We start from the raw sequence: 27,491 nt of genomic DNA on the forward strand, positions 1-27,491 counted from the left end.
TACCAGATAGAGCTGGGGCTGGAAAAGCCTGTGCCTCAACCCAAGACCTCCAGTTATCCCAGCCTCCAAGCCTAGAGTCATTACAGGGATAGCTCAGTCACTCCTACTCACCAAAATTGGGTCTTAGACCAGCCTTAGGAGACTCCAGGCCTGAGGTGGGAAGCCACTTGGAACCATACCCTGCCATGGACTTATTCCCTCCATCCTGGAGCCTGTCCCTCATTTCAGTTCCATGAAACAAAGACAAGCAAGCCTAGCCCAGGCTGTTGGGGAAAAAAAAACAAAAAAAAAAATTTTTTATTATTTGAAATAAAATGTACAACCCAAAAAGGTCAGGGCATGGGGCAGTAGGGAGATAGGGGGACACCAGAGAGCCCATTTTGGGGCAGGAATCTGCCCCTGACTCCACCCCACACCTCTGCTACGGAAGAAGAGTCTGTAAGCCAGAGATTTCAGAAGGGAAGGAAAATGGGTGCCGTACCAGTGCTTTTCCTGGAGCACATCAGCCTTCAGGTACAGAACACCACCTCCATAACGTGGTGTCAGAACCACTGGCAGAGCCCGTGCAAATCCTACAGCCCTCCCACCCCCCATCACCCACCCGGACACACCGAGGCTTAGATAGGGAAGCGTACACACTAAATTGGAGGTGAAGTCAGGGCTAGGACACCTGAGCAAACTTAGCAGGGGATGGTGGCCCTAGGCCTGGGTGTGCGCAGGAGATGATTAGACACATTAGTCAAGGGAACGACCCGGTGGAGAGAAATGGCTGTGGTTTTCAGGTAGCAGCCACTGCTCAGTGGTCCCTGACCTCAGCAAGAGGCGGCTATGTAAAGGTCAAGAACGGGTGGTGGTTATGAACCTCAGGACTTTTTTTAGCACCAGATGGTGGAGCTCTACTTCCAGCTCAGCCTCCTGGGGCCTCTCAGATAAGGGTGATGCTGCTTGAAGGTTCCTGGGCCTTCAGGTGGGGTGAGGGAAAGGAGAAGCCCGCTGGGCTGCCTGAAGCCCTGTCCTGTGCCCTTCCTCCTTTCTTCCGCCCTCCCCCCGCTTCAGCAGGGCCCAAAGAGGACACGGTGTGGGGAAGGCCAGAGTGCAGTGTCTTGTTTCTAGTTTCTGGGCAGTGGACCGCCTCCTTCCTAGCAGGAGAGAAAGGGTTTAGAATCGCTTTTCCTCAGGCTGGGAGGTAATGAGCAGCTCCTTGTTCCCGAAGTCCCACCAGGCCGTCATGTGGAACGCCATGTTGGTTAGGACAACAGTGTACTCCAGGATGGCAAAAATGGTGTACACTGTCGTGAGGACACAAGAACAGAGCATGGTGAGCCTTCTTCCCCACCCCACCCCCGGGGCCTCTTGCTGAATCACCACCACCACATCTCTACACAGGGGACACAGTGGCAGCAAGCCCCCAAGACCACTGCCATAGCGCACACTACAGAAAACATGACATCTGTCCCATAGCCACCGTGACCACCTATGGATCCCAGCCTGGCCTCACCTCCAGCCTCACAATACATGTTGTGCCGGAAGTAGACAGCCAGAGCCGTGAAGAAGGAGATGAAGTTGATGATGAAAAGCCGCTGTTTCCAGTTGTAGGACTTGCGGTCCTAGGGGATGGGCTATCTGATCACTCTGTAGCCTGCTGGATGTGTGTGGACAGCCTCCCCTCTTGGCCCCAGTTCCTAAGGGCTGTGTCTCTTACCTCCCTTGGTTATGGAAGGGGGCACAGGCAAGGGCAGCAGGAATGATGGGCATGTTCACATCCCTGCATTTGGGAGGATAATGAGGCCAAGGAGCAGTGGTGTCCCTGCCCCTCCCACTTCAGCCGGATGGAATATGAAAGTTACCTGGAGTCACCCACCAACCTGACGCCTCCACATACTGTGGGGAGAAGAAAGGTGTGTGTGTGTGTGTGTGTGTGTGTGTGTGTGTGTGTGTGTGTGTGTGTGTGTTGCGGGAGGGGCACTGGAGGTAATACAGACCACAGACCCCTGACACTGTTTCTAACCCACAGCAGCCTGGGTGCTGTCCCTCGTTCTACCCCCACTCGGCGCCTCCATCTCTTCTATTTTCCAATCTCCCATACTATCCGAACACAGTCCTAGAATCTGACCCATCGATCACCCTCCACTTGTCCCCAAGTCCCAGCCCCGGCCCGGATTCCCATTAGAACTCCGGTTCCCACCTCACCATTACCCGAATCCTGAGGACACGTGTCCTTGATTTTCCTCTGGGCCGCCTGGAGCCCCACTAGGGGTAGACCGTACCTCCTGACTTACTGTGTGCTTCTTGGTCAGCCGCCAGAGAATGCAGGTGAGGAGCATGTGACTGAGGGATGAGGCGATGAACACAATGAAAGCATTTTCGTGGATGGCTGGAGGGAGAGAGGAGGGTTGGGAGCACGCACCGCAGGGAGCATCTGAACCCCTCCGTCTGAAGGTCCGAGTGAGGGAGGGTGCGGGGGCGACCCTCCCCAACCCTTCCCTGCTCCTCCTTCCCTCATCCGGGCACCCACTGAAGTCCTCGGAAGAGGAGACGTAGGTGAGCACTAGCAGCGCGAGGTTCTCCACAATGTTGAGGCCAAAGTTGAGGCGGCAAAGCGGGCGGTAGCCGGGACACGGGGATGCGCAGCTGAGGTAGTGGTTCCAGTAGGCGAAGGCCACCAGGAAGCGAGGCGCCGAGTGCAGGCCGATGCAGAAGCGCCACACGTAGCGCTGGGGCACCTCCCCACCGATGGCCGAGCTCACCGAAGGCAGGTAATTGGGCACCTAGAGAGTTGGGACCCGTCTGGTGGCAGGCCTCCACTGGCCCCACCCACCTGGAGAGCCTTCTCTCCCTCTATCAGAATCACCCTGGCTCTCAGAAGGCTCCACTCCAGCCCCTTCCCTTCCAGGAAGTCCTCCTTCACTCACCCCCAGAGCTCTCCTGGGAGATGTCCCCTGCCAGGCCCAGGCCCCAGGGTGCTTGTTCTCATTCCCCAGGCAGCCTGGGGTGTGTGCAGGGACTTGATGGAACCTATACATGGCTGCGGAAGCTGGAGACAGATTCAGATGCTCTCTGAGCCCATAGAACAGAGTGGCGCCTTCGATAAGGCCTTGTGGGAGGTTCCATGAGCCCAGGACCCTAGATAACAGTCTTGAGGACTGACCACCTGACCTTCCTTGGGACAGTGCTGGATTCACTGGGCAGCCAAGATGTTCTTCTGACTCCTCCCAGCTTCCCTTATTCTTCTGGGTAGATATGCCAAGGTGCTAGAGGGTACCGTGAGATCCTGGGGGGGGGGGGCTGGGTCAGAAGGGTACCCCCACCCTGATCATGCGTAAGAAAGTGGGTGCTCTTAACCTGGGATAGCCTAAGAAAATGACCCTATTCTTGTTCATCTCTCCCATTCATCTTTCTCAAAGCCTGGAATTCCTCCTTCCTCAAGGAATTGGAGCACTATTCTTTAAAGTTGAGGAAGGAGGAGGAGGTCACACACACAGCCATGAGGATTGGTGTGTTGTTTGCATGAGAGGGTGAGAGGATGAGGGATGAATGAACAACAGTGTAGATGCTGACAGGAGAGCCAGGGCTAGGAGGACGACCTCTCTGACTCCAGGGCCTAGAGCAGGGCCTCTACCTTTAATGTGCATGTAACTCACCGGGTGAGTTGTGTGAGAATGTAGCCAGTCTGGAATATGGGAATCTGCATTCCTAAAGGATTCCAGGACTGGAAGCTACCGGTCTGTTGCACACACTTTCTGTGGACATTTTTTAGACTTTCAACAAGAGCCAGAGCAGTGCCAGAGCCCAGTGACTAGAGCAGGGCCAGTCTTCAGAGACGCAGTTCTGGAAGATCCCTTCCTTACGCTTCATGGGGATGCTGACTGGGGCTCCATCAAGGCTGGGAAGGGAGGCAGTGATGGAGGCAGCTCACAGAGCAGGGGTCGGCCTGGGGGATCACCAGCCAGGGGCTTCGAAGCCTTCACAGAAAAGGAGATAGATTTCCCCTCAGCACTATCAGAGGAAGCGATGTGCAGCGCTCTTGGAGAGAGGGTGCTGCTCTCAAGGCGATGGCTTGAGATACCATAGCTTGAGACGAGGCTTAGATACTCACCCTGAGTTGTCAGTAAAGAGGCAGCATGGAGGCTTTGGAGCCACACAAACCCGGGTCTGCATCCCATCTCTGCCTTTATTAGCTGAGCGGCCTTGAGCCGGTCACTTCACCTCTCAGAGCTTCAATTTCCTCATTGGCAAAATAGGGATACTACCAGCTACCTCGCAGGATGATTACGAATATTAAATATAACGTATGCAGAGCGTCTGCAGCATTCGGCACACAATGGCTACGGTGATGGCTTTCCCAAGACCAACTTCCATGAAAAGCCTACAACCAGCTGGTGAGCTATGTGGTTCTTGAACATGGGAAGACTGCATATGAGCGAGAGGTGAGAATCATATCTTCGCCAGAGACTTCTGACACCTCCAAGCCTCCTAACTGTTCTGCCACTCTGAGTTAGGTCCCCTAAGTAAGGTTAGTAAGAGTGTTGCCTCCACTTCCTAGAATATTCATTCTGAAAACTCCTGCCCCAACCCCAGCTACTTTAAGGGGAGCAGAACCAGCATGAGTTTGTTTGTTTGTTTGTTTGTTTGTTTGTTTGTTTTTTCCAGCATGAGCTTTTAAAGCTTGGCTGGGAGAGCCCAGAGCCCTAACTGATGCTGGGAAACAGGTAAAGTGTAGAGATGGCAAAGAGCTGGGGTGACGCCTCAGGAGGGAGGGAGATTCAGGGCACTGTGGCTACTCGTGCCATCCTCGTAAGCTCCTTGCAGATTAGGGGTGGAGGTAGGATGCTTAGAGCAGGCATTTTCTCTTATCTCTCCCCCCCAATGCATGCGCGCGCACACACACACGCACACACACACATGCATAATCAGGTATAGATATTCACATATGTCCCCCCATCCCAAGCACACAAGTTTCCCACTCACCAACTATGCCAGCAACATCAGGAGCTTATCAGAGACCAGGTACCCAGTTCACCCCAAGTCTCCCCATGAGCTCAGAGCTAAGGGTACTGAGGTGGGAACATAACCCCTTTTCCCCAAGAACAGAAACCCTCCACTGGCATGGAAGACGTGGCTCAGTGGATCTGTGGCAGGGCAGTAGATCAGAAATTCACATGGTATAAAGGGTGAGGGTCCAAAAAATTTCCTACCATAGCACCTCGGATTTCACCATTAGAGATTCATTCCTTTGATAAAGTCCCCCAAAGTTATGGATGACTTTTCTGTCTACTGCCCTCATCCTTTGCCAAATGGACACAAACTCTCATCCCTATCAATTCAACCTGCTACCCTTCTTTGGTCTCCATCCCTACCTCTCTATCCTCATAGTCCCTATTTTAGCTCTGGTCTCCCCAGTAGCGTGAACACTAGCCTCTTCACTGATCTCCCTATTCTTGCCCCCTGCCCTTACAACTGTTCTCTACCCAGGAGCCAGAATGGTCTTCTAAAGCATAAATCTGATCATGTCCCTTTCCTGCCTCAAATCATTCCAAAGCTCACCACTGCCCTCTGGATAAAATCAAAAGTTGTCAGCCTGGCATTCACAAAATCCTTCTTTACCCGCATAGCTGCAATGCCCCCTGCTTCAGGAAGGAAGTCTTCCCCAACATCCAGGCTAGATTAAGTGCTTGCTCTGGGCCCCGTGACCCCTGTGCTCCCCTTTATCACAGTGCCTCCCATCTCACTCGGCCTGACCATCTGTGTCTAGGACTGTCTCTTGTAGGATGAGAGGCTAAGGGCGAGTGCATGTTCGGTTCCATGCCCCTGACCCAGAACCTCTACCCCTGGGCCCTCAGAAAGGCCTGGTGGACTGCTCTTGGAGGCAGGTTTCTAGCTAGCAGAGCCCTGAGTGGACAAGTTGTGGGGCCCGAGGCTGCCAGAGGGAGAAACCAAACTAGAAGATTCCAGGGCAGGGCTGGGGAGGGGGGTCCTCTCAGGCCAGGCCCCCAGTCTGGACTAAAGCCACCTATGACTTCTGGCTCCTGGCTGCATCTAACTCCCCAGTCCTGGCTTCCTTCCCAGTCTGGTCTTTCTTCAGCCTCCTCCTCCCTCTCATGGCCTCTCGTGCCTACTCCCCCCCCCCCTTTCCCCTCTGCTCCCTGGCACTCTCTGTAATCTTCTACTCTCACTGAGTCTCTCCCCACAAATTCCCCCAACTCTGACTTGCCCCCCACCATCCCTTCATCCCTTTCCCCTCTCTCTGACCCTCCGCCTTCTCTCCTACTCTCTGATTCCACTCTTAAGGCCATCTCCCCACCTGGCCCTGACCTGGCCCTGACCCAGGTGCGGGGGAGCGTGGCACTCACCCCACAGTCAGTGGCCACCGTGTACTCAAAGTGGAACACCAGGGACCAGATGATGCAGAAGAAGAAGCCGAACATGGGGAAAGTGATGACCCACCAGATCATGGCCGTGAAGCGGAGCCGGAACACAGTCCCGTCCGGGTCCAAGGGCTGTGAGGCCGCAGAGAACATCCTGTAGGGAGTGATGCCCAAGCAGGGCGAGGCACACGACTTGGGGCCTGGTGGGACACGTGGGCCTCGGGAAGTGAGGCCTTTTCCAGAGCTGGCTCCTCTGGGTAGAGGGAAGAGCCAGAGTAGAAAGGTAGAAAGAACGTAAGGGGAAAAGGAAAGCGGTGCAAAAGATCAGGAGGTGCAGAGAGAGATGGGGCAGGGGCAGCCAAGTCAGGCAGGGTCAGCGCTTAGGAATCCCTTTGGCACAATGGTCCTATAGGTCCACCTCTTGACGAGTCTGGAGAATAGAGGCTCCCAGTGGCCTGGACACGGGGAGTTCTGATGGGCCACCTCATTCTCAAGACTCTCATACCCACTCGGAAGGGTCAGAGGTAGAAAGGTTGCTATTTCTGTTCCACAGAAGGGGAGAACTATGCCAGGATCAAACATTCGAACTAAGATCTCAGCCACCTGATAGCCTAAAGCTCCCAAGTCAAGGTTTTCTTCAGGCCAAATAACCTAAATAAAGGACCCTTGGCTCAGACTCAGCCCTCCCACTGACCCTGTCTGACCACATTCCTGCTCTTCACCCAAGTTCAACTAGGAACAGTGGGGGTACCCAGAACATTTCACTGGGGCCACAGGCTGCCAACCAGCCCACCCCCAGGCTCAGAATGATCCAAGCCTCAGGCCAGCAGTATTGTCATCTCAAGATACCAGGGTCCCTGCAGAGGCCCAGACCTCCATCTCCTTCCTCTCTGAAAAGACCATGTCACCCAATCCAAAGGTTATAGGAATCTGAGGGTCACAGGAATCTCCTCCACTCACCTTGAGCCTGTCTGCTGGGCCAGACCCAGACCAAGGGAACTGACTTTCTTCCACTCTCTTCTCCCTCTAGGCAGAGAACTCCCTCCTCCCACCTCCCACTGCCCCAACCACCATGACTTGCAAGCTGGGTTCCCTTTTGGGGGACAGACAAAAATGGCTTTGTATTAAAAGACCTAGGAACCAAACCTCCCTTGGGACACATACCTCCCTCCGTTAAGAGAACCCCAGTCCACTAGTCCAGCTCAGCATCAGGGAAATGGGGGAGGGGGCTCGCACTGGGCAACACTCACACTGGGTGCTGACAGATGGATCCGGGGCTTGGGTTGAGGGCTCTAGCGAGACTGAGACTCTTCTAAGACTGGAGGGTCCCACCCCTAGCTCGCCAGGGCCTGCCCTCCCGCCCACAGAGCCCAGATCTCCACGCCTGCCCAAGCACACAGCCCTCCCAGGACCAACAAGGCCATATCATAAACCCTGGAACACTCTGCAAAGATAAGAGTGATAGTGGCTAAGGTCAGCCTAGGGTAGCTTCCTTGCCAGGGATGGGTGTAGGGACCTTTCTGAGGGCTGTGTCCTGGGATACAGGCGGGTTTCTGAGAAGGGGAAGGGAGAAAGCAGAATAGGATTTCACCCCTTTTTGTTGGAGCCAGAGTAGGTCTGTTGGGCCTCACTGGAGAGCTGGCTAATCTTAAGACAATAGATTCAGGATCCAAAAGAGACCTAGACGGGCCTGGATATGCGGTTATCAGCATCCAGCCTGCTGTGCACAAACAGCTAACATCAGCTCGAGATGCCCGAACAGGGGCCTAACAGCCAGTAATGGGACTGCAACGGGACTGCTTTTGCCTCTACTGCCCAGGCTGCTTGAAGTCCTCTGCCCACATCAGGGCCTTCTATGGAGAGAACAGTGACCAACTGGAACAAGTCTAGGGGCGCCTGTCCTGTGAGGGTTGCCCGAAAGAACTGGAGCTATGCTACCCAATAAGGGTAAACTCAGGGACACCCCCCCCCTTAATTACTGCCGTTCCATCTCTGTAGGACTGGCTTGATGCCAGGAGGAGAAAGTAGCTCTCAGGCTCCCAAAGCAGAGCCAGCGCAAAAGCAGAGATTCACCAGAAAGAGAATGTATGCTCACTACAAGGAAGAGCTTGCTAATTGTTAGTTACTAGGCCTCCTTGGAATAGGCTGCCTGGAGGGGAAGCTCCCCATCACTGGGGATGTGCAAGCAAAGGCAAAGTCATCTATTTATAGATGCAGTAGGCTAAGGTTACTTCTTTTATTCCTAGGGTTAGCCATTCCTGGAATGCTCTAGGTGAGAAATTCAGAGCAGACATCCCACCTGGACTGTCCCTAGGAGGCTCCAGCATGGTCATCCCAGGGAGCAGGGACAAAATCACCCCCTGGGTCACTAAGCTCAGTCCTGCCCTAGAGTGGCCAGGTACCTGTGCCATGCCTATGCCTTAGTTCCCTAACTAGTATGCCAAGAATGGAGTATAAGTACGTCAGGTGTGCTGAGTTATTGATCCCATTAGCCCTCAGAAGCCAGCCATGAGGGGCAGAGCAAACAGCCTACTCCATTTAACTCCATATGCTGTACAAGTATTAAAATTTTCTGTATGGACTACATGGTATCAGGCCTTCTTTTTCCCAGGGCATTGGGCTGGGGGGGGGGGGTCCTATTTATTTTTCAACAAATTCTTTCTGATTCAGATGTAGTGCCCACCTTGAAGGAGCTCCAGGTCTGGTGGGGAACAGGACACAAACACGATGTGATAGAACTGTAGGAAAGATAAAACAGGGAACTCCCGGAGGAGGGAGAGATTAAGTTGGCCCCCAAGGAGGCTAGGGAAGGCTTTTCAAAGGAGGAGACACTTGAGAAGGGTTTTGCAGGATACAAAGGAGTTGACCAGGGTGAGAGAAACATTTGAAGCATTATCTAAGGTGAAAACTAGCTCAGAAAAGGCCATTGGTTGGGCCCTTTCTGATCCCCCCCAGATCACCTGCTCACCCCCCTTTTCTTCCAGTTCTGTCCTTTCTGATAGCTCCCAGCCCTGGGTCTCATCACACTGGCTGCCCAGAGCTCAAGGCCAACACCTATCCGTTGACAAATCAAGGAGAGGGAAAACTTCAAGTCATATGAACAAAGGAAGTAGGCCCCACTCCATACTGCCAGCCAGACCCCAGTCCTAGTCATAGCCCTATTTCTGGAGCAGATGCTCTTTATAGGGAGGCAGGAAGCTGAGCTGAGTGGGGGCCTTCAGAGCTCTCTCTGATGCTACTCCAAGAGTCCATGTCCAGGCCCTGCCTCTTTTCCACCTCCAGCCCCTAAGCTCTTCCTCTCCTGCCCTGCCTTCCAACCTGACAAACTCCTTTTCCTCCTCTTCCTTCTGCTCCTCATCCTTCACATTTCCCAAACCACCTTCCTATTCTTCCTCTATCTGGAGCTCTACACTGGCCCTGAGAATGAGGATGGGAATTATCAACCCCATTTTAGACATGGGGAAGCTGAGGCTCAGTCTCTGTGTCTCAGGTAATATAGAGTCAGTGGATGAGCCTGGAGGGTAACAGAGGTCAGCACAGGCCTCACCCTCTTTACTCTGATATACTACAGAGAAAACTCATGTTTTTCCTCCTTGCCCAGCACGCCATACCCAGTCTAGAGGGTGCATGGCTGCCTATGGGAACGTAGCCCATACACACATATGGAACACATACCACACACATCATCAGGCCCCCATCCAGGCCCGCACAGACACAGTCTCTCCCACACACATACAGTCGTGTCCTTACACACACGCACACATAATCACATTCCCACAGAGACAGGCACAGCCCAGAGTGCCGCACTAAGAGGCTCCAGCACCTTCTAGCTCAGGCCAGTTCTCTCTCCATCCCTCACAAAACCCTGGGGCTCCTGAATCTGCCCGCTATGAAGTAAGGATTGGGTTCTGGGTCCTGGGGCTGCCCAACTTCAGTGACTGCAGGCCCTAGTGACCTCCATGGAAAGTGGCAGAAGGCTAATTCCTGAGACCTCAATTTGCAGGCACCTTAACCCCCAGCAGCCCAATTTGTTTGATGGACCTCACTGGAGGGCTCACTAATCCTGTAACAATAGAATCAGGATCCAAAAAGATCCAAATGAGCCTGAAGATGAGATATTGTTCCCCGACCACCCCTGTGCAAGCCCTACCCCACAGTGTGTGGCCGTAGTCTCCTTGAAGTGGAAGAGCAGGGACCAGAGGATGCAGAAGAGGAAGGCGACAAGTGGACAGCAGACCGTGACCAGGGCCACCAGGGTGAAGCGGAGCCGGACCAGGGTCCCATCCCGGTCCAGCGGCAGTGGGACCTGGTACATCTTGTCAGACCTGGGGATGAAGTAATGTGCTGTCAAGACCCAAGGCAGCAAGGCCGGGCCTCAGTGGCAAAGCTAGCCCTTGTGCTCAGTCCTCAGCTTAGCTGTGCTATGGGGTGAAGGGTCTAAGAAAGCCATCTAGCCCCTAAGTTTGGACAGCTCCCATCCTGAAGAAGACTGAGAATCCCAAGAGAATATTCATCCTCAATTTCAGAGTAAAGACAACAAACCCAATCTGTGCTAAAACGAAGCTTGAACAGATTGGGAGAACTTCTTCTCCCTTATAGCTGGCTTTACAACAACAGCTGGTTTAACTGGTCTCTCTTGTTTCAGGAACCAACCCTACAACTTCCCCGTGGACAGAATGGCCCATCTCCTCCCACCGGCCTTTGAGCCTCCAGGCTTCAGGGCCTCCATCAGCTCTCCCTGCTTCACCCACTGGCCCAGGGCTTTCTGTACCTTCAGTCCCTTCCCAGGCTCTGTGTGCCTGCACCCTAGCGCACAGCAGCAAGGACTCCATGGAAGCCAATAGAGCCCGGAGCCCCTGCTCGACCCCGCCTGCTGCCTCACGTGCTCTGAGGGTGAAAGGTTTTGCAGAATCAGGCCTAGTGCTAGCCTGGGCTTGCTGTTTGCTGGAAAGAGCTGCCTTGTCAGCTTCTGGAGTCTTCCCAGTACCCATGGGGCCTGTCCATCCCCCTCCAGGGATGAAGTAAAGGCTCCTGAGGATTGTGACTCCCCCCTCAGATGAGGATAGGAAGGTCAGCAACTATAATAACCAAGTACACACCAACAATCCCAGGCTCCCTCAGTGCACAGAAGGTGAAATTGAGGCCAAGAGAGGAGCAGGAACCTGCTCCAGGTCACACAACAACTTGAAGGAAGAGCCAGCAGTGGGGAGATGTGGGGCCCACAGGGTCACAAACTACAACCACAGCCTTCTTTGACTCCTTCCTCTCTGGGCCAGAGGTCTAGGCAGAAAGGTCAGGTTAGGTCAGATTAGGAGGGGAGAGAGAAGGGGTGCCTGTCCGTAAGAGAAAGAAAGGTAAATCAAATTCTATATAGATGAGTCAGGGAGCCCTGTCCCCACTGCAAAGACAGAGAAACCAAGATGAAGAGAGAGAAAGGTCCTTCCTCAAAGTCTGATGATGAGCCTGATGGACAGCCATCCTTGGAACTTAGGCTTCTTGTGGCCAAACTAGGGCTGGTTCCAGATTCATAAAGAACCTGCCCTTCTGGACTCAAAGGTCTTGCCAGATCAAGCCCCAACTCTTCCTGGTCCCACCCTCAGGAAGCACCTCCTGGCATTCCAGAACCAGGTGAACAAGCCTCTGTGTTCTCCTCCATCTTCCCCCACCCGCCTCTCTGCCAGGCCCGATTAGGCTGCCTGCTCCAGTGGCCCAAGCTCCTTTCTCTCTTCGGGGGGCCAGGGATCTCCCAGGGGAGTTGGAAGTGGCCCTAGTGACAGCCAAATCAAACACGTTTCTTGGATCATCCCCAAATGGACTGTAATCCCCAGAGGCCCCAGAAGGGGAGCAACTTCCCCACCCAGTCCAAACCCTGATTCTGTGCTTATAGCATCACCAGCCCCCTCCCTGAAGCCAGCGGCTCTAGATCCCTCAGGAACCACTGGGATGCCCAAACTGAAGACCAGATCCTCCAGGAATGAATAGGCACTGCCCAAGCCAGGGGGTGGGTAAAGAGGCTGGAGGAATGGTCTGTTCCACAGCTTGGAGGTATGCCTGGCTTCTCTTTTAGCTGTGTGACCTTGGACAAGTCATCTAACCACTCTGGGCCTTTTCCCACAGCTGTGCAACATGAAGATCATGTGGTTTAGATTACTAATAAGGCCATTCCAACATGGCCATTTTACTTCTCTGGGCCTCAGGACAGGGAGCTCACTACCTGAAGGGCAGCTGTTCAGTCCCAGTCAGCTCTTAACTTCTTCATAGGGACTACTTAGCTGGCTACCGCTTTCTTAGGAGTACCCCTACCTGATCTCCAAAGGTCCCAGAGATCTTCTCAGCCTCCAGCACCTTCTGAGTCTGAGGCACCCTGAATAGCACTTGATACACTTGATATACATTGTTTCTTGTAACCCTGACTATAATTCTATGAGGTAGGCCCTATAGCCTGTGTATTTCCATTTTACAGTAGAGGAAATTGAGGCTGAGGGAGGTTTAAAAGACTTGCCCAAGGTCACAGGCTAATAATTGGCAGAGGTGAGATTTGAAATTACTTTATGGGGTTCCAGGGCTCCCACACACCTCCATCCCCGGCACCTAAAGAGAAATCCCAACCAGCAGTCCCTGTGAAGGGAAGGGAGAGCTCAACCAATGCACACCCAGCCACCATGTGGGGGAGCAGGGGGTGGGGGAAGGGTTAGTTCAGAAGTCGGCACAGCAGAAGATCCTGGGCAGGCACCAGCACCGCCAGAACGTGGGGCTGGGCCTTGAGGAGGCCGGACCGCGTTGCGGAGCTCCCCCAAGTGGGGTTGCCCGGCAGTCCGGCACACCCATCCCCATACTCACCCAGGATGTGGCGGCGAGGAGGCCGCGCGAGCGCAGACCGGGCCCTGGGGGAACCCGAGGGGAGCCCAGGCCCAGCCCGGGGCAAGCGGCGGGGGGGGGGGGGGGGGGGGGAGGGGGGAGGGGGAGGAGGGAGGGCGGGCCGGAGCGGGAACGGCGGGGGCGGGGCCAGCGCGCTTGGGGAGGAAACTGCTCCCAGATCCTCCGTTGGCCCCTCCCCACCTCTGCGGACTTAGACCCTTGGCTCTCCCCCTTGCTCCGGCGTCCCCTGGTGCCATATCTCTCCAGCTCTCTTAGTTTGCCCCACTAATTCCCGCTGCGTGGGGGCAGCCGGAAGACCCCTGGACCCCTGGGTTTGATAAGCCACCTTGTCACCTTACCTCTCAGCTGTGTTCCATCACCTGTTGGAAGAACATAAAATTAATTCAACAGGGCCCCGAATTCTCTCATATCCTAACCTCAGTCCCTCCTGCCCACGCCCCCATTCTAGCCGAATTATCCAGCCTCGCCCTTCTGAAACATTACAACAGTTTTGCCCCAGCCTCAGCGCCCGTCCCCCCTAACTTTGCTCCCCAGAGCCGATTCGAGCAAAGGGAAGAGCACCTTACGGGTAGAGAGATCAGTGAGGCCCACCCCAAAAGCTCTGGGCCAGAGCTGTTCCCACCTTTGATCAGGAGAGGGCGCCCTGTCCTGTCCGATATAACAGAGCAAGGATCTCCTCCACCCCCCCCTTCCCACTCCCCCGGGGTCTCTCCCCGCCAAGAGAGGATTGATCCCCAGGAACCCGACGAGGGCTCTTGGGGTTGTCAGAGCACCTGCAGGGGGTGAAGGACTTCTGAGCTAGACATGATCACCATCACATTTTCCTATTTAAATCCCCACGGTAATAATTAGCACATTTTGAGCACCCTCTGTCTTCCAGGGACTTTTTTTACTTTTTATGCATTATCCCATTTAATCCTCATAAAAACCCCATGAGGTAGGGGCGCCTGGGTAGTTCATTCGTTGAGCGTCTGCCTTCGGCTCAGGTCATGATTCCAGGGTCCTGCGATGGAGCCCTACATTGAGCCCCGCATGGGCTCCCTGCTCCCTGGGAAGCCTGCTCCCACTCCCCCTGCTTGTGTTCCCTCTCTCACTGTGTCTCTCTCTGTCAAATAAATAAATAAAATCTTAAAAAAAAAAAAAAACCCATGAGGGAGATACTATTAATATCCCCACTTTACCAATGGAAAACAGAAAAGGTATGTTACCTATTCACACAGTTCTAAATGTCAGCACCAGGATGGGGGTCTGGCACCTGAGGCCATTCTCTTAATCCCTATACAGTTGACCCTGGAACAACAGGAGTTTGAACATCACAGGTCCACCTTATATGTGGATTTTTTTTTTTTTTGATACAGTACAGTATTGTAAATGTATTTTCTCTTCCTTATGACTTTCTCTAAAAAAAATATTTATTTTTTTAAAGTAGGCTCCACACGCAACGTGGGGCTCAAACTCAAGGCCCCAAGATCAAAAGTCACATGCTCTACTGACTGAGCCAGCTAGGCACCCTTTCTTCCTTATGATTTTTTTTCTCTTTTTTAAAATTATTATTATGTTATATAAATCACCATACATTACATCATTAGTTTTTGATGTAGTGTTCCATGATTCATTGTTTGCGTATAACACCCAGTGCTCCATGCAGAACGTGCCCTTCCTTATGATTTTCTTTTTTTTTTTTTAAAGATTTTATTTATTTATTTGACAGAGAGACACAGCGAGAGAGGGAACACAAGCAGGGGGAGTGGGAGAGGGAGAAGCAGGCTTTCCGCTGAGCAGGGAGCCCGATGTGGGGCTCGATCCCAGGACCCTGAGACCATGACCTGAGCCGAAGGCAGACGCCTAACAACTGAGCCACCCAGGCGCCCCTCCTTATGATTTTCTTAATAACATGTTCTTTTCTCTAGCTTACTTTATTGTAAGAATACAGTATATGAAACATATAACATACAAAATATGTGTTAATCGACGGTTTGTTATCGGTAAGGCTTCGGTCAACAGTAGGCTATTTATAGTTAAATTCTGGAGGAGTCAAAAGTTATACATGGATTTTTGATTGTGCCGGGGTTCAGCACTCCTCACCCCTGTGTTGTTCAAGAGTCAACTGTATAGGCGCTCCTGGGTGGCTCAGTCGGTTGGGCATCGGCCTTCGGCTCAGGTCGTGGTCTTGGGGTCCTGGGATCCGGCCTGCATCAGGCTCTCTGCTCAGCGGGGAGTCTGCCTCTCCCTGTCTCTCTCTCTCAAATAAATGAATAAAATCTTAAAAAAAGGAGTCAACTTATAATGTTAACCCCACAAGGTAGCTATAATCACCACCGTGGGGATACAGAGGCTCAGATTTGATGAACTTACCAGAGCTCTTTTTCATGCATTCACTCTTCTTCATTCACTCAGCCTAGGCCCTCTCTGTGGCTGGCCCTAGCTGGGCAATGGTGGGGACTCAGAGATATCTCACTCCTGGGGGCTCCAAGTCTGGAGGGGCGATGTCTTTTTTTTTTTTTTTTTAGATTTTACTTATTTATTTGTGGGGCGGGGAGCACAAGCAGGGGGAGCGGCACACAGAGGGAGAAGCAGGCTCCCCGCTGAACAAGGAGCCCGATGAGGGACTCAATCCCAGGACCCTGGGATCATGACCTGAGCCAAAGGCAGACGCTTAACCGCCTGAACCAGCCACCCAGGCATCCCTGGAGGGGCGATGCCTTATTCTAAAAACTTCTTTTGTTGAACTTGAACTCTCCTTCACCCTGTCCTTGAAGGCCCCAGGACAAATGAACAATTAGTAAAACTTTACTGAAAGAACCACCTCTTTTTAGTTTCATTAACTAGATATAGGTTTCCTATCTTAGGGTTTCGTGTCATCCGTTTTTGTCTAGCTCCAACCCACAGATGCCTGCTCCTGGCCTTTATTCCCTGTCTTGACACCTGGTCTGTTCCTTTGGCTCTAAATACCATTCCCTGAGGCTGGGTCCCCTCTCTCTGCCTCTAGACTACCCCCAAGGCCTGAAACTCGAGGTGCATTAATCTTGCCTTTAATTCTTTGATGACTGGAGCAATTCACCACACAGTCCTGAATCTCGGTTTCTTCATCTGTAAGATGGTTTTAGGAATATCCACAGCACAGGGTTGCTGTGAGAATTAAATGAAGTAAAAGAGCAGTGTGCCAGACATGTGGAAGATACTCATGGAAGATACTCATGGCTCTTAGGACCCAATGTGGAAGCTATAGCCTGAACTCTCCTGACTGAGCCTTTTCTGAACCGTGTGACCACAGCTGTCATGGACACTCCCTGAATCCATTTCTTCCACTGCCAGTTCAAAAGCCTATCACCTACCTTGATTTATGTGAGGAAAAGTAGAAGAGAAGAATGAGTTCTTACTAGGTGCCAGGAACTTTCTGTATACTTTCTAATTTGATCCTCTTAATAATCCGGTGAGGTAAATTTGATGGAATCTATCGTACCGATAAAGAAGTTGAACAAGCATCTAAGCCTCCAGTCTCACCTTCATTCAGCGGGCACTCAGTGTTTGCCAAATGGGAATTTGCCCATCGTCCGAGTAGCTGCTGCTGCTGTTGAAGCCTTCCAATGTCTCCTGTCCTCCTCGTTGGTTTGCCTGGGGCCTGGACATACCCCAAAGAGGCCTGTGCCTGAAACAGCACCACCACTTTCCAGCTCTGGCCACATCACTGCTCCACTCCCCCTGTCCACACACACATACCAGATACCCCAAAGCTGACCAACCATTTATTTACAGGGATTTTCCAGCCCCCAGTAGCATGGGGACAGTGTAGAGGTGGGAAGTGGAAGAGAAGTGAATGTGGGATGCAGTTGTCAAGGAAAGCTCCCTGTGGATCTCCTTCACTGGCCTCCTTGCCCTTCTAGCTCTTCATCATCCTTCACTTACAGCCACATTGGCTCTTGAAACACAGATCTGATCATGTGCCTCCCTTGCTGCAAACTTTAGTAACTCCCTACGGCTTTTAGGATCAAGAGCAAATTCCTTAGTGTGGTATTCAACTGTCCTTCATAATCTGGTCATCCTCTACTCTAGCAAACAAATATCTTACATTCTAGCTACACTCACTTCTTCCATGAGCTTTGCTTAACTTCCTCCTCTCTCCCTAGGCGCCATGATTTGCCCACCTCCCCACTCCACAGGAAGCTTTAGAAGTCCATCACACCTTTATTAGCACTGACCACAATGTAGTGAAATCATTTGTTACGTGTCTGTTTCCCCCACCTTCCTGGGAGCTCATTTAAGGATGGAACCCTCACCCGTTTCATTTATTTCTGAATCTCTCAGCTTAGGCCAGGGACAGACACAGTAGGAGCCCAGAAAATATTTATTGGGTTGATTTACTTGAACCGGGTTTTGAAGAATGGGCAGGATTTAGATATATCAAGAAGACATTTACAAACCGTAAGAAAAGTCTTTGAGGAAAGACTGCTGTTGTAGGGGGTAGAGGCTGACTAGCATGGCTGGGGGTAAGTAAAGAGGGAGTGACACAGTGCTAAAGACATCCAGTTTCAGGCCAAAATCTGCCCCGGCCTCCTGGGCAGCCACAGGAAAGTCTTCCAAGGTTGAGGTGGAATTGTTCTTTGTTCTTTCTAGAGATCTTTCTCACTGCAGAGACATCTTTCTTGGATGGCTTTAAACTACCACCCCAGGCTCACCCATCTTGCCCTAGGCCCATTCTGCCTCAAATTGTAATAAATCTTCACTGTTTATTCTGTTCTTCATTGTTCAGCTTTCTTTGGATCAACTTTCTAGGATGAAGTCCCAGTTTGTTCTGGATATACTGAGCTCTTTCCTGGTCCTACATCTTTGTTCTTTCTTTTCATCTGGCCTGGGATGCTTCTTTTTCTCCATCTCAGCAAACTGTACTCTGCCTATAAAGGTATTAATTAGCATCACGCTTAGGAATGCATGTGGTAACTTCTAGAGAGATGACTAAAATAATATAAGAAGAGGATTTAATTTCTAAAGTGGTACAGGAGGAAAAATGAAATAATCCAAAGAATGTTAAGAAAGCAGAGATTTAAATGGAAAATAAGCAATTGGAAAGATGGTCAACATCATTAGTCATTAGGGAAATGTTTATGAAAACCACAATGAGATGTCACTTCATAGCCCCTACAATAGCTTAATAATTATAATGAAAGGAAAATAGCAAGTGTTGGCAAGGACATGGAGAAATTGGAACCCTCATCTACTATTAGCAGGAATGTAAAATAGTGCAGCCACTTTGGGAAACAGTCTAGCAGTTCCTCAAAAAGTTAAACATAGAGTTACTATAGGACCCCAAAAATCCACTCCTAGGTATAAACACGAGAGAATTGAAAACATACGTCCACACAAAAACTCGTACACAAGTGTCCATAATAGCATGATTCATAGTAGTAGCCACAAGGTAGAAATTCAAATGTCATTCAACTTTTGGATGTATAAATGAAATATGGCTTATCCATAAAATGGAATGTTATTCTACCATAAAATGGAATGAAGTTCTGATAAGTGCTACAACATGGATGAACCTTGAAAACATTATGTTAAGTGAAAGAAGTCAGACACAAAGGCCACGTGTTGTATGATTCCATTTATAGGAAATGTCCAGATAGGCAAATTCATTGAGACAGAAAGTAGAACAGTGGTTGCCAGGGGCTGGGGGAAGGGAGAGATGCGGAATGACTGCTAATGGTCTGGGGTTTCTTTTTTGGGCTTATGAAAATCTTCTGGAATTAGATAGTAGTGATAGTTGCCCAACTTTGTGAATATAGTTGACCCTTGAACAATACAGGTGTTAGGGGTGCTAACCCCCAACAGTCCAAAATCCAAGTATAACTTTTGACTCCCCAAAACCTTAGCTACTAAGAGCCTACTGTTGACCAGAAGCCTTAACACATATTTTGTATGTCATATGTATTACATACTGTAGTCTTACAATAAAATAAGCTGGAGAAAAGAATACATTACTAAGAAAATCATAAAGGAGAGAAAATACATTTACAGTACTGTACTGTATTTATTGAAAAAAATCTCTTATAAGTGGACCTACCCAATTATATGCTATTTATAAACATCATCCTTCCTTATCAAGTGGTAGGAAAAGAGGAAGGAAATCAACATTTACTGGGTGCTTACTATGTGTCAAACATGTGCACAATCCTTTGCAAATGCCATTATTTGACCTTTACAACAACCTTACAACATGGGAATTTTTGTGCCCATTTTATAGACAAGAAAGCTGGGTCACAGAACAGTTCAATAATTTGTGCAAGGTCTAAAAAGTAGTGAGACTGGTACTCGAACTTAGCTGTTTGACTCCAATTCTGCCACTCTTTCCAATGTACCACATAAAAAATCTAGACCATCATTCCGAAAGGAAGTCTCTTGCCCTTCCTTAATTCTGTGGTCCATAAGGGTCCTGTCTCCTCCCTGAGCACCAATGCTTCAAAGCTGCATAAGGTGAGTTCTCTGAGTATGTTTGTGAGAGACTGGGGGTTCCTAGGACAGACTTTCCTTTGCTTTGTCTCTCTTGGCCAGAGCAGAGTGTTGAGCTGTGGACCTCTCTGGGCTCCTGATGCCCAGGAGAGGGCTTGGCTCAGCAAGCTTTTGTGAGCATGCACCACACTCCTTTTCTTTAGAGGGGAAGAAGGAAGATGATGATAATCAAAGGGGTTCAGGGGTGCCTGGGTGGCTCAGTTGGTTAAGCAACAGCCTTTGGCTCAGGTCATGATCCCAGGGTCCTGGGATCGAGCCCCACATCGGGCTCCCTGCTCCTTGGGGAGCCTGCTTCTCCCTTTCCCTCTGCCTGCCGCTCCCCCTCTTGTGCTCTCTCTCTTTGTCAAATAAATAAAATGTTAAAAAAAAAAAAAAAACACAAAGGGGTGTTATGTGAATTAGGCAGAGTTAGAGTATGTGGTCCACAAAGTCCTTCCTAGGGCAGAAGTACCTGGGAATGACGAGCTTGTGGGCCACATGCCTACCAGAGAACCTAACGAGAGGTCCTCCTATGTAGAAATCATCAGAGTTATAGGAAATTTCTCCCTGTGGTACCCCTCATCCAATGTCTCTCCCTCCAGTCTTCCCACAAGTATGCACTATTTAAGGATCCCAGCTCCTATATACCCGCTAGTACTTTGGACTAAATGTTTTTACTTACTCGTTCATAACATACTTCTGAGCCCCATTTCTATGTCAGAATCAATGTCAGAATATTAAGAATGGGAACTCCTTGATATTTTATTTATTTATTTATTTAATTTTTATTTTTGAGACAGTGTACACGCATGCGTGAGGGGGGCGGAGGAGGGGCAGAGGGAGAGAGAGAATGTTAAGCAGGTTGTATGCTCAGTGTGGAGCCCGACTCAGGACTCGATCTAACGACCCTGAGATCATGACCTGAGCTGAAATCAAGAGTTGGATGTTTAACTGACTGAGCCACCCAGGTGCCCCAGGAATTCCTTGACATTTTTAAAGAATAGGAAAAATTATCATTTATTGAGGGCTCACTGTATACTGGGTACCATACTAAATGCTTTATCTCATTTAATTCTCTCAACAACCCTAAAATTACAGTTGTTACCCTCATTTTACAGACAAGGAAACTGAATTCAGGTGTTAAGAAATTTGCCCAAGTTCACACAGCTAATAAATGGTTGGGCTCAGTTTTAAACCCAGGGTTCACTGACTCAAAAGTCTCACACTTGTACTATTATTCTACTTAAGACAATAATTCACTCATTCATGGTCAAACATTTAATGTGGACCTATACTGTTTGCCTGGCCTTAGGTACACTAGAATAAATAAGTAGCGGAGAGGTTTAATCATAGTTGGGTTTCAGGACTGGAGGGTGAGAAATCAAGTTTCAGTAGGGCAGTGAGGAAGCTACAGTAAACTATCCAGGGAGAGCTAATGACTTTTAATGTAAAACACAGGCAAGTGGAGGAAAGGAAGGGATGTTTGGATGCAGAAGTGGGGGGAAAGTGGCTGGAGTAAGATGTTTAAACTAGCTTTACTATTTGACCATCCATATATTTATTTATTTTTTTCCTTTGAGCATCTACTGAGCACCTACAATGTACCAGATTTCTCCTATCCATTATCTTATTTCATCTTTTTTTTTTTTTAGATTATTTATTTATTTATTTGACACAGAGAGAGACAGGGAGAGAGGGAACACAAGCAGGGGGAGTGGGAGAGGGAGAAGCAGGCCCCCCGCCAAGCAGGGAGCCCGATGCGGGGCTCGATCCCAGGACCCCGGGATCATGACCTGAGCTGAAGGCAGACGCCCAACGACTGAGCCACCCAGGCGCCCCTATCTTATTTCATCTTTACAACCATTCCACTTTTTGACAAATTAGTCAATTATTTCTAATCCCTTGCTACCGTCCAACACTCAGAGGGATTTAAGTTCATCTACTTTTGGGCAGAGCCCATTTCAGTTTTGTACTGATGTTCCAGGAGAAGGTGGTGGTGGAGAGGTAGCCTGAATAGGTTTTGCTTTCTGAGCACAGTCCCTGCTATTCTGTGTGGGACCCTCAGTCACTAGGTCTGTTTTCTAGAACATGCTTAACCTTCCCGCCCTGTAATATCAAGTGGGGTAGGGGGAAGAAACCCAAATGAGTAAGATGCAGCTCTGACCTCTAAGAGCCTGGGCACAGAAGACAGAAAAGTAAATAATAGGATACAAAGTGACAAGGCTGTAACAGAAGCCTGCCCAAGCATTAGCCCAACTCTCTGAGAGAGATCCGGGAATGCATCCCAGAGAAGGTGGGAATATTTGAACCAGGCCTTTAAGAATAAATAGGAGTTCCTAAAGTGCAGGTCGTTAAGAAGTTCCAAGAATCCTCATTTGTAACATAGCCTACGCTGAGCCATTTCCTTAGGGCATGCTTATAGCGCCTATTCTAGGGATTCAGAGAGGGAAAGGTTGTGATGGGGCCGGCAAGGGTTGGGAAACCAGGAGGCCAGGTTTTGGGGCCTCAGAGCAGGGGCAGGCAAGCTACTCAGAGAGACAGACCTCCCGGGAGGGCCCTTCAGCTCCGCACGTGGTCTGGCCAGGAAGTGCGGGCAGGACTACGGGGAAGCGTTCCCATCACAGCCCGAGGACTGGGGCTAGGAAAGGGTAGAATAGTTACCATGCCATCCTGGAGCCTCCCTTCTGATTGGCCCGAGTTTCACCAGCCCGACTGTCTCGGCTCCAAGGCAGGGGGCGGAGCCTGGGTATAGCGTCACCACCTTTCTCCCACACCCCGCCCAGTGCACCCCAACGCAGCCACTCACAAGCCCACTTCGAGGGGGCCCTGTATGACATCACGACTCTCCCCCAGCCAATCGCGGCAGAGAGGGGCGAGACTCCATGTCCCTCCCACCGCCCCTCCCCTTTCCTCTCCGTAACTCCTTATGTCCCTCCTCTTCCCCCTCTCCCCTTCTCCCAAAGACCGCCCTCACGTTCGGTTTCAAAAGACTCGTTGCCCAATGAATAACAGGGCGGGCTTAGAGTGGCGGAAGCGTCTGCCAATGCGCAGACAGCGAGGGCGGAGCGCCCGGAGCGAGCCTCTGACGGCGGGCGGCGTGTGACGCAGTCGGGCCCTCTGCGCGCTGCGCCCGAAGCGGCGGTCGGTGGCGGTGGTGGTAGCGGCGGCGACGGTTTCGTGGCGGCCGCGCGCTGCTCTCTGAGCGGCGGGTGGCGGACGGGCCTAGGCCTTCACTCCTGACACTTCCCTTCTCCTGCCGCACCGCGGTAAGTCGGGAACCCAGGCGGTGGCGGCCCCGGACCGACAGGCTCCTCCTCCCGTCAGGGCGGGCGGGTGCGCGGGGCGTCCCAGGCCCTCCGCGCGGAAGTCTCGCGCCCCGGCGCGCACCTTCTGCCCTGAGGGAGGGGGCGGGGCGCGCTACCCTGCGGCCCCCAGGCTGGGCTCTCGGGCGCTGGAGAGAATCGAGATCCGTGGAGTCTGTGCCCCGGGGTCTCCCGTGGCAGCCTACGCGGAGGGAGCGTCCATGTATCTGGTGGTACTCATTCGTTTGCCCGGCGGTGATTAGGTGGGCGGGCCCTTTGCGGGGGCAGCGTCTTAGTACCCTGAGTAGGATCACCGTAGCACTTCCTTGACCATCGTGCTGGATGGGCTTTAATTTGCCTTTGGCGTCTCCACGGGGGAAATTTGTAGCCCGAGGTTTAGAGTGGGTGGGTCGGGAGTTTGTTAGCTTTTTAAAATAATATCTGAGAATTAAGGTCGGTTTAGTGGAGTAAAAGGTTATTTTCTGTCCTCCCACGTGTTCCATGTAAAACTAGATGAGGAGAAAGATGGGATTTCTGGATTACTATGGCCGTAGAGACCTTAGAAATTAAGCCAATCCCCCTACCGTACATCACGTGTAAGTTTTATAGATGGAGAAACTGAGGTCCAGAGAACGGACGGGATTAGCCAATACCAGATGTGACTCAGTCTAGAAATTTTTCTCCTGTATCACCCTCCCTGGGCGTTCCAGCCTCCCATTATTTGAAGGTTCCCTCCGGAGGTTGGGGGGGGGAGCATTCGGTAGTTAGAAGCAGTCTTTGATAGCGTTTCCGATCTGGTTGGTACCACTTCTGTTTGTGTAAAGGGAGAAGCTTCATTTGCGGTACCGTAACCTAAACCGTGAGAACTAAAAAGTTGGCGGAAGAATGTCAGTGATGTAAATGTATTGGAAACGAATCCATAAGACTACATGTCTGGCTAATTTCCTATTCCAAATCTGAAATTTTTATTTGTGTCAGCTGCTGGGGACTAAGAAGAAAGAATCCAATTCGTGACTCATAACAGTATTGGAATAGGAAGCAGGAAATACAGACAAAACTTAGAAAGATAGGCAGTGGTAATTTTGTGGTTCTTATACCTTGGAACTCATGGCTCCTTTGGTACTGAATTCAAAGTATTGTAGTAGGATAAGCTGAGAAAGTGAAACCGGAAGAAGAAACTAACTGGAAGAAAGAAAAGAGCAGTGATCATTCCCTGTGACAGTCTTATAAAGAGAAGTGCTTGTTAACTGGGTGACAGATGATATGTTTACTTGGTGGAAGAAGTTAGGATATTAAAAAACAAAACCAGAACTTGGACAAATTGGAGGTACTGGGAAATACTTTGATAGAATTATTTTTTCACTCTTCATTAAGATTTGAGGAAATTGAATTAAAAAGTCGCCACTTTGGTCTGTTCACAGTGGTGAGATCGTCACTTTGTTCTTGTTTAGATGACAAAGCAAAAATGGAAAACTAGTGTGTAAGAGCAGAAGAGTACAGTAGTCTAAACACAGAGATGTGAACAGAGTATATTTTCTGTGACATTTTCTCAGTTCAAGCATCACCCTCTTCTGGGAAGCCTTTCCTGGCATTCTGTCTCCTGCAAGCTTCCATAACACTTATTTGATACTTCTATTTATAGCACAAATCATTTTGTATTTTAGCTGTTTATCTTACTAGACTGTGGTAAAATATATTTGTCTTACCTTTTTTTAATATTTATTTATTTAATTTAATTTTTTTTTTAAGATTTTATTTATTTGAGAGAGAGAATGAGAGAGAAGAGAGCACATGAGAGGGGGGAGGGTCAGAGGGAGAAGCAGACTCCCCGCCGAGCAGGGAGCCGGATGCGGGACTCGATCCCGGGACTCCAGGATCATGACCTGAGCCGAAGGCAGTTGCCCAACCAACTGAGCCACCCAGGCACCCTATTTATTTATTTTAGAAAGAGGGAAAGAGAGAGGGAAGGAGGGAGAGGGAGAGAGAGAATCCAAGCCGACTCCCTGCTGGTGCGGAGCCATGTGGGGCTCAGTCTCACAATCCTGAGATCATGACCTTAGCCGAAATCAAGAGTTCGATGCTTAACCGACTAGCCTCCCAGGCACCCCTGTCTTATCTTTGTATTCAGGTTGCTTGGCACATAGTAGGCATTCAGTGTTTACTTGAAGGGATAAACAAATACGGAACAGCTAAACCTAAAAATAGTCTATAAAAAGACTGGGTATATGTGTGCTCCGGAAAAACGGGGCCTAGATAAGAGGACTCATACCGTTCATACATTACATGGTACTTTGGTACCTGACTTTATTCATGTCTACTAGCTCCTAGATAGCTAAGAACAAATAGAACTTTTAGGGAACCAGATTCACAGCTTGGAAGAAATTGGGTATATTATTTTATTGTGATATTTTTATTGTAGCAATTAACCTAAGAAGTAAGGGATACAAGTTGTGATGTTTAATTTCTAACAGAGTGCACATCTGTAATTATGCAATTTGTCGAAAGGTTAGGGGACTAAGAAATTTTAGGAGATTTAACAATATAGGTAGTAGAGGTAAGGTATGTATACAGTGTTTCTTGAGAATTTGGTGCATTTCTTTGGGTTTGGAATTGAACCTAAGTATTTGGCATAGCATGTCTCTAGAGAAGATTTTTCAGCCTCTGCACTGTTGACGTTTTGGGCCAGATAATTCTTTTTGTCTGGGAGCTATGTTTTGTATTGTAGGGTGTTCAGCAGCATTCCCCACATCTACCCATTAGATATCCATAACACCCCCTCCCCGAGTTGTAACGATTAGGAAGGTCTCCAAATATTGTCACATGTCCACTGGGAGGCAAAATTGCCCTGATTGAGAGATCACTGCTTTTGAGAAAACATTACCAATATTTCAGTAACGCCATAACTTTATCTTGCCTGGTGTGTGCTTGTAAAGTCAGCTAATAAATTGCATCTTTTTCTTTTTTTTCAAGATTTTATTTATTTGACAGAGAAGGGGGGGGGAGAGCAAGCACAAGCGGGGGAGCGGCAAGCCGAGGGAGAAGCAGGCTCCCTGCTGAGCACGGAGCCCGATGTGGGCCTGTGGGGCTTGATTCCAGGACCTTGGGATCACGACCCAAGCTGAAGGCAGCCACTTAACCGACTGAGTCACCCAGGTGCCCCTAATAAATTGCATCTTGATAAAGTGTCCTTTAAAGTTATCAAAATCTGGAATTGTTTCAGGAAGCTGAAAAGCTAAGAGTCCTAGAGTGTCTTTTATTTTTGTGGTAGCCTCCCTTTCTCTGGGATAGAAATCAAGGTCTTGTTTGAAAGGGGATAGGCCATTGGGAAAATAAAGCAATATTTATTTCTCTTTTTGTGGAAGAGGGCAAAAAGAGTTTGTAGTTGAATTGATGTAATTAAATGTGGTGCTGTGGGATTCCATTATCTTTCCATTTCACTGATACAGTTATATGCATTGATCGGAGTCTTGTCCCATTGTACTGACACTGCGAATTGTCACATTGAAGAGTTTGTACTTAATTCAGCGTAATTGCAGTTTTATAGTAGAGAAATAAAAATTATTAAAATACAGCTCTAATTAGCTAAGTCTGATACAGTGAGTTTAAGCTGGTGGGTAGTAGGGTAAATTGGAAGATGTGAAACTCGAGTCTGGCAGATGAATTAGAAGACTATAACAATAGTCTAGTATAGCAGTTGTCAAAATTTGAGGTCTTTGGACTCCTTTATACTTTTAAAAATTATTGATTCCAGACAGCTTTTGTTATGTGGGTTATATCTACTCATATTTACTATACTAGAAATTAAAGTTTTAAAAGATAATATTGACTTAAAAAATAATAAACTCATTTGTTAATATAACAATTTTATGAAAAATTGCTAAAAAATTTAGTGACAAGGGTGGTGGCGTTTTACATGTTTGTAAATCTCTTTGATGTCTGGCTTAGTAGGAGATCACTGGACTTGCAGATCTTTTGCATTCACAGTTGATAAGTTGTTTTGGTTGAAGTATGGGAAAAAATCCCAGCCTCATACAGATAAGTAGATGGAAGAGAGGAATTTTTTTTTTTTAAGATTTTATTTATTTATTTGACAGAGAGATAGCCAGAGCAGGAACACAAGCAGGGGGAGTGGGAGAGGGAGAAGCAGGCTTCCCGTGGAGCAGGGAGCCCTATGCGATGCAGGCCTCGATCCCAGAACCCTGGGATCATGACTTGAGCCGAAGCAGATGCTTAACTGAATGAACCACCCAGGCGCCCCAAAAAGAGGAATGTTTTAATAACCTTTTCAAATAATTATAGATATTCTCCTTTGACACTACACTCAAACATTTCTTTCTTTTTTTTTTTAAAGATTTTATTTATTTTGACAGAGACACAGCGAGAGAGGGAACACAAGCATGGGGAGTGGGAGAGGGAGAAGCAGGCTTCCCGTGGAGCAAGGAGCCTGATCCAGGGCTCGATC

At 49.6% G+C, this 27,491-nt stretch overlaps 2 protein-coding genes across 25 annotated transcripts in view; one reads left to right on the forward strand and one right to left on the reverse strand.

Moving 5' to 3' along the window:
- Positions 1–264: 264 nt before the first annotated feature.
- PGAP2 (post-GPI attachment to proteins 2) lies at positions 265–22,484 on the reverse strand. 18 transcript variants are annotated; one of them, XR_013442453.1, is made up of 10 exons: positions 22,389–22,457; positions 16,749–16,893; positions 13,583–13,603; positions 10,516–10,690; positions 6,351–6,519; positions 2,516–2,768; positions 2,280–2,374; positions 1,703–1,765; positions 1,499–1,607; positions 1,272–1,289 (listed from the first exon to the last, which is right to left on the reverse strand). XR_013442453.1 is itself a non-coding variant. In XM_078058482.1 (9 exons), exons 1-9 carry the CDS (start codon positions 22,389–22,391, stop codon positions 1,159–1,161), a joined length of 1,101 nt encoding a protein of 366 aa, XP_077914608.1. In that variant the 5' UTR covers positions 22,392–22,457; the 3' UTR covers positions 265–1,158. The 18 variants fall into 18 exon arrangements, 16 of the variants coding, with proteins under 16 accessions (XP_077914608.1, XP_077914607.1, XP_077914609.1 ...); XR_013442452.1 differs by having other exon boundaries at positions 2,268–2,374; XM_078058482.1 differs by lacking the exon at positions 1,703–1,765 and having other exon boundaries at positions 265–1,289.
- A 340-nt stretch (positions 22,485–22,824) lies between these two features.
- NUP98 (nucleoporin 98 and 96 precursor) overlaps positions 22,825–27,491 on the forward strand; it is a 122,075-nt gene continuing 117,408 nt past the window's right edge. For 6 of the 7 annotated variants that reach the window (XM_036119358.2, XM_036119365.2, XM_036119361.2 and 3 more), the window contains exon 1: positions 22,825–22,993. The gene's annotated coding sequence lies outside the window, so the exon portion shown is untranslated. Of the gene's footprint in view, positions 22,994–23,120; positions 23,293–27,491 lie in introns of those variants that run through there. The other variant, XM_036119359.2, reaches the window with a different exon arrangement.

This window comes from Halichoerus grypus, chromosome 11 (assembly GCF_964656455.1).
Source record: "Halichoerus grypus chromosome 11, mHalGry1.hap1.1, whole genome shotgun sequence".
NCBI lineage: Eukaryota > Metazoa > Chordata > Mammalia > Carnivora > Phocidae > Halichoerus > Halichoerus grypus.

Excerpts from the sequence above, each read along its gene's own strand:
- PGAP2 (XM_078058481.1), bottom strand. Across the intron at positions 2,375-2,515 it reads CTCCTCTTCCGAGGACTTCA|CCATCCACGAAAATGCTTTC; the intron begins GTGGGTGCCCGG and ends CTCTCCCTCCAG. Across the intron at positions 1,608-2,267 it reads AGCACACAGTAAGTCAGGAG|GACCGCAAGTCCTACAACTG; the intron begins GTACGGTCTACC and ends CCCATCCCCTAG.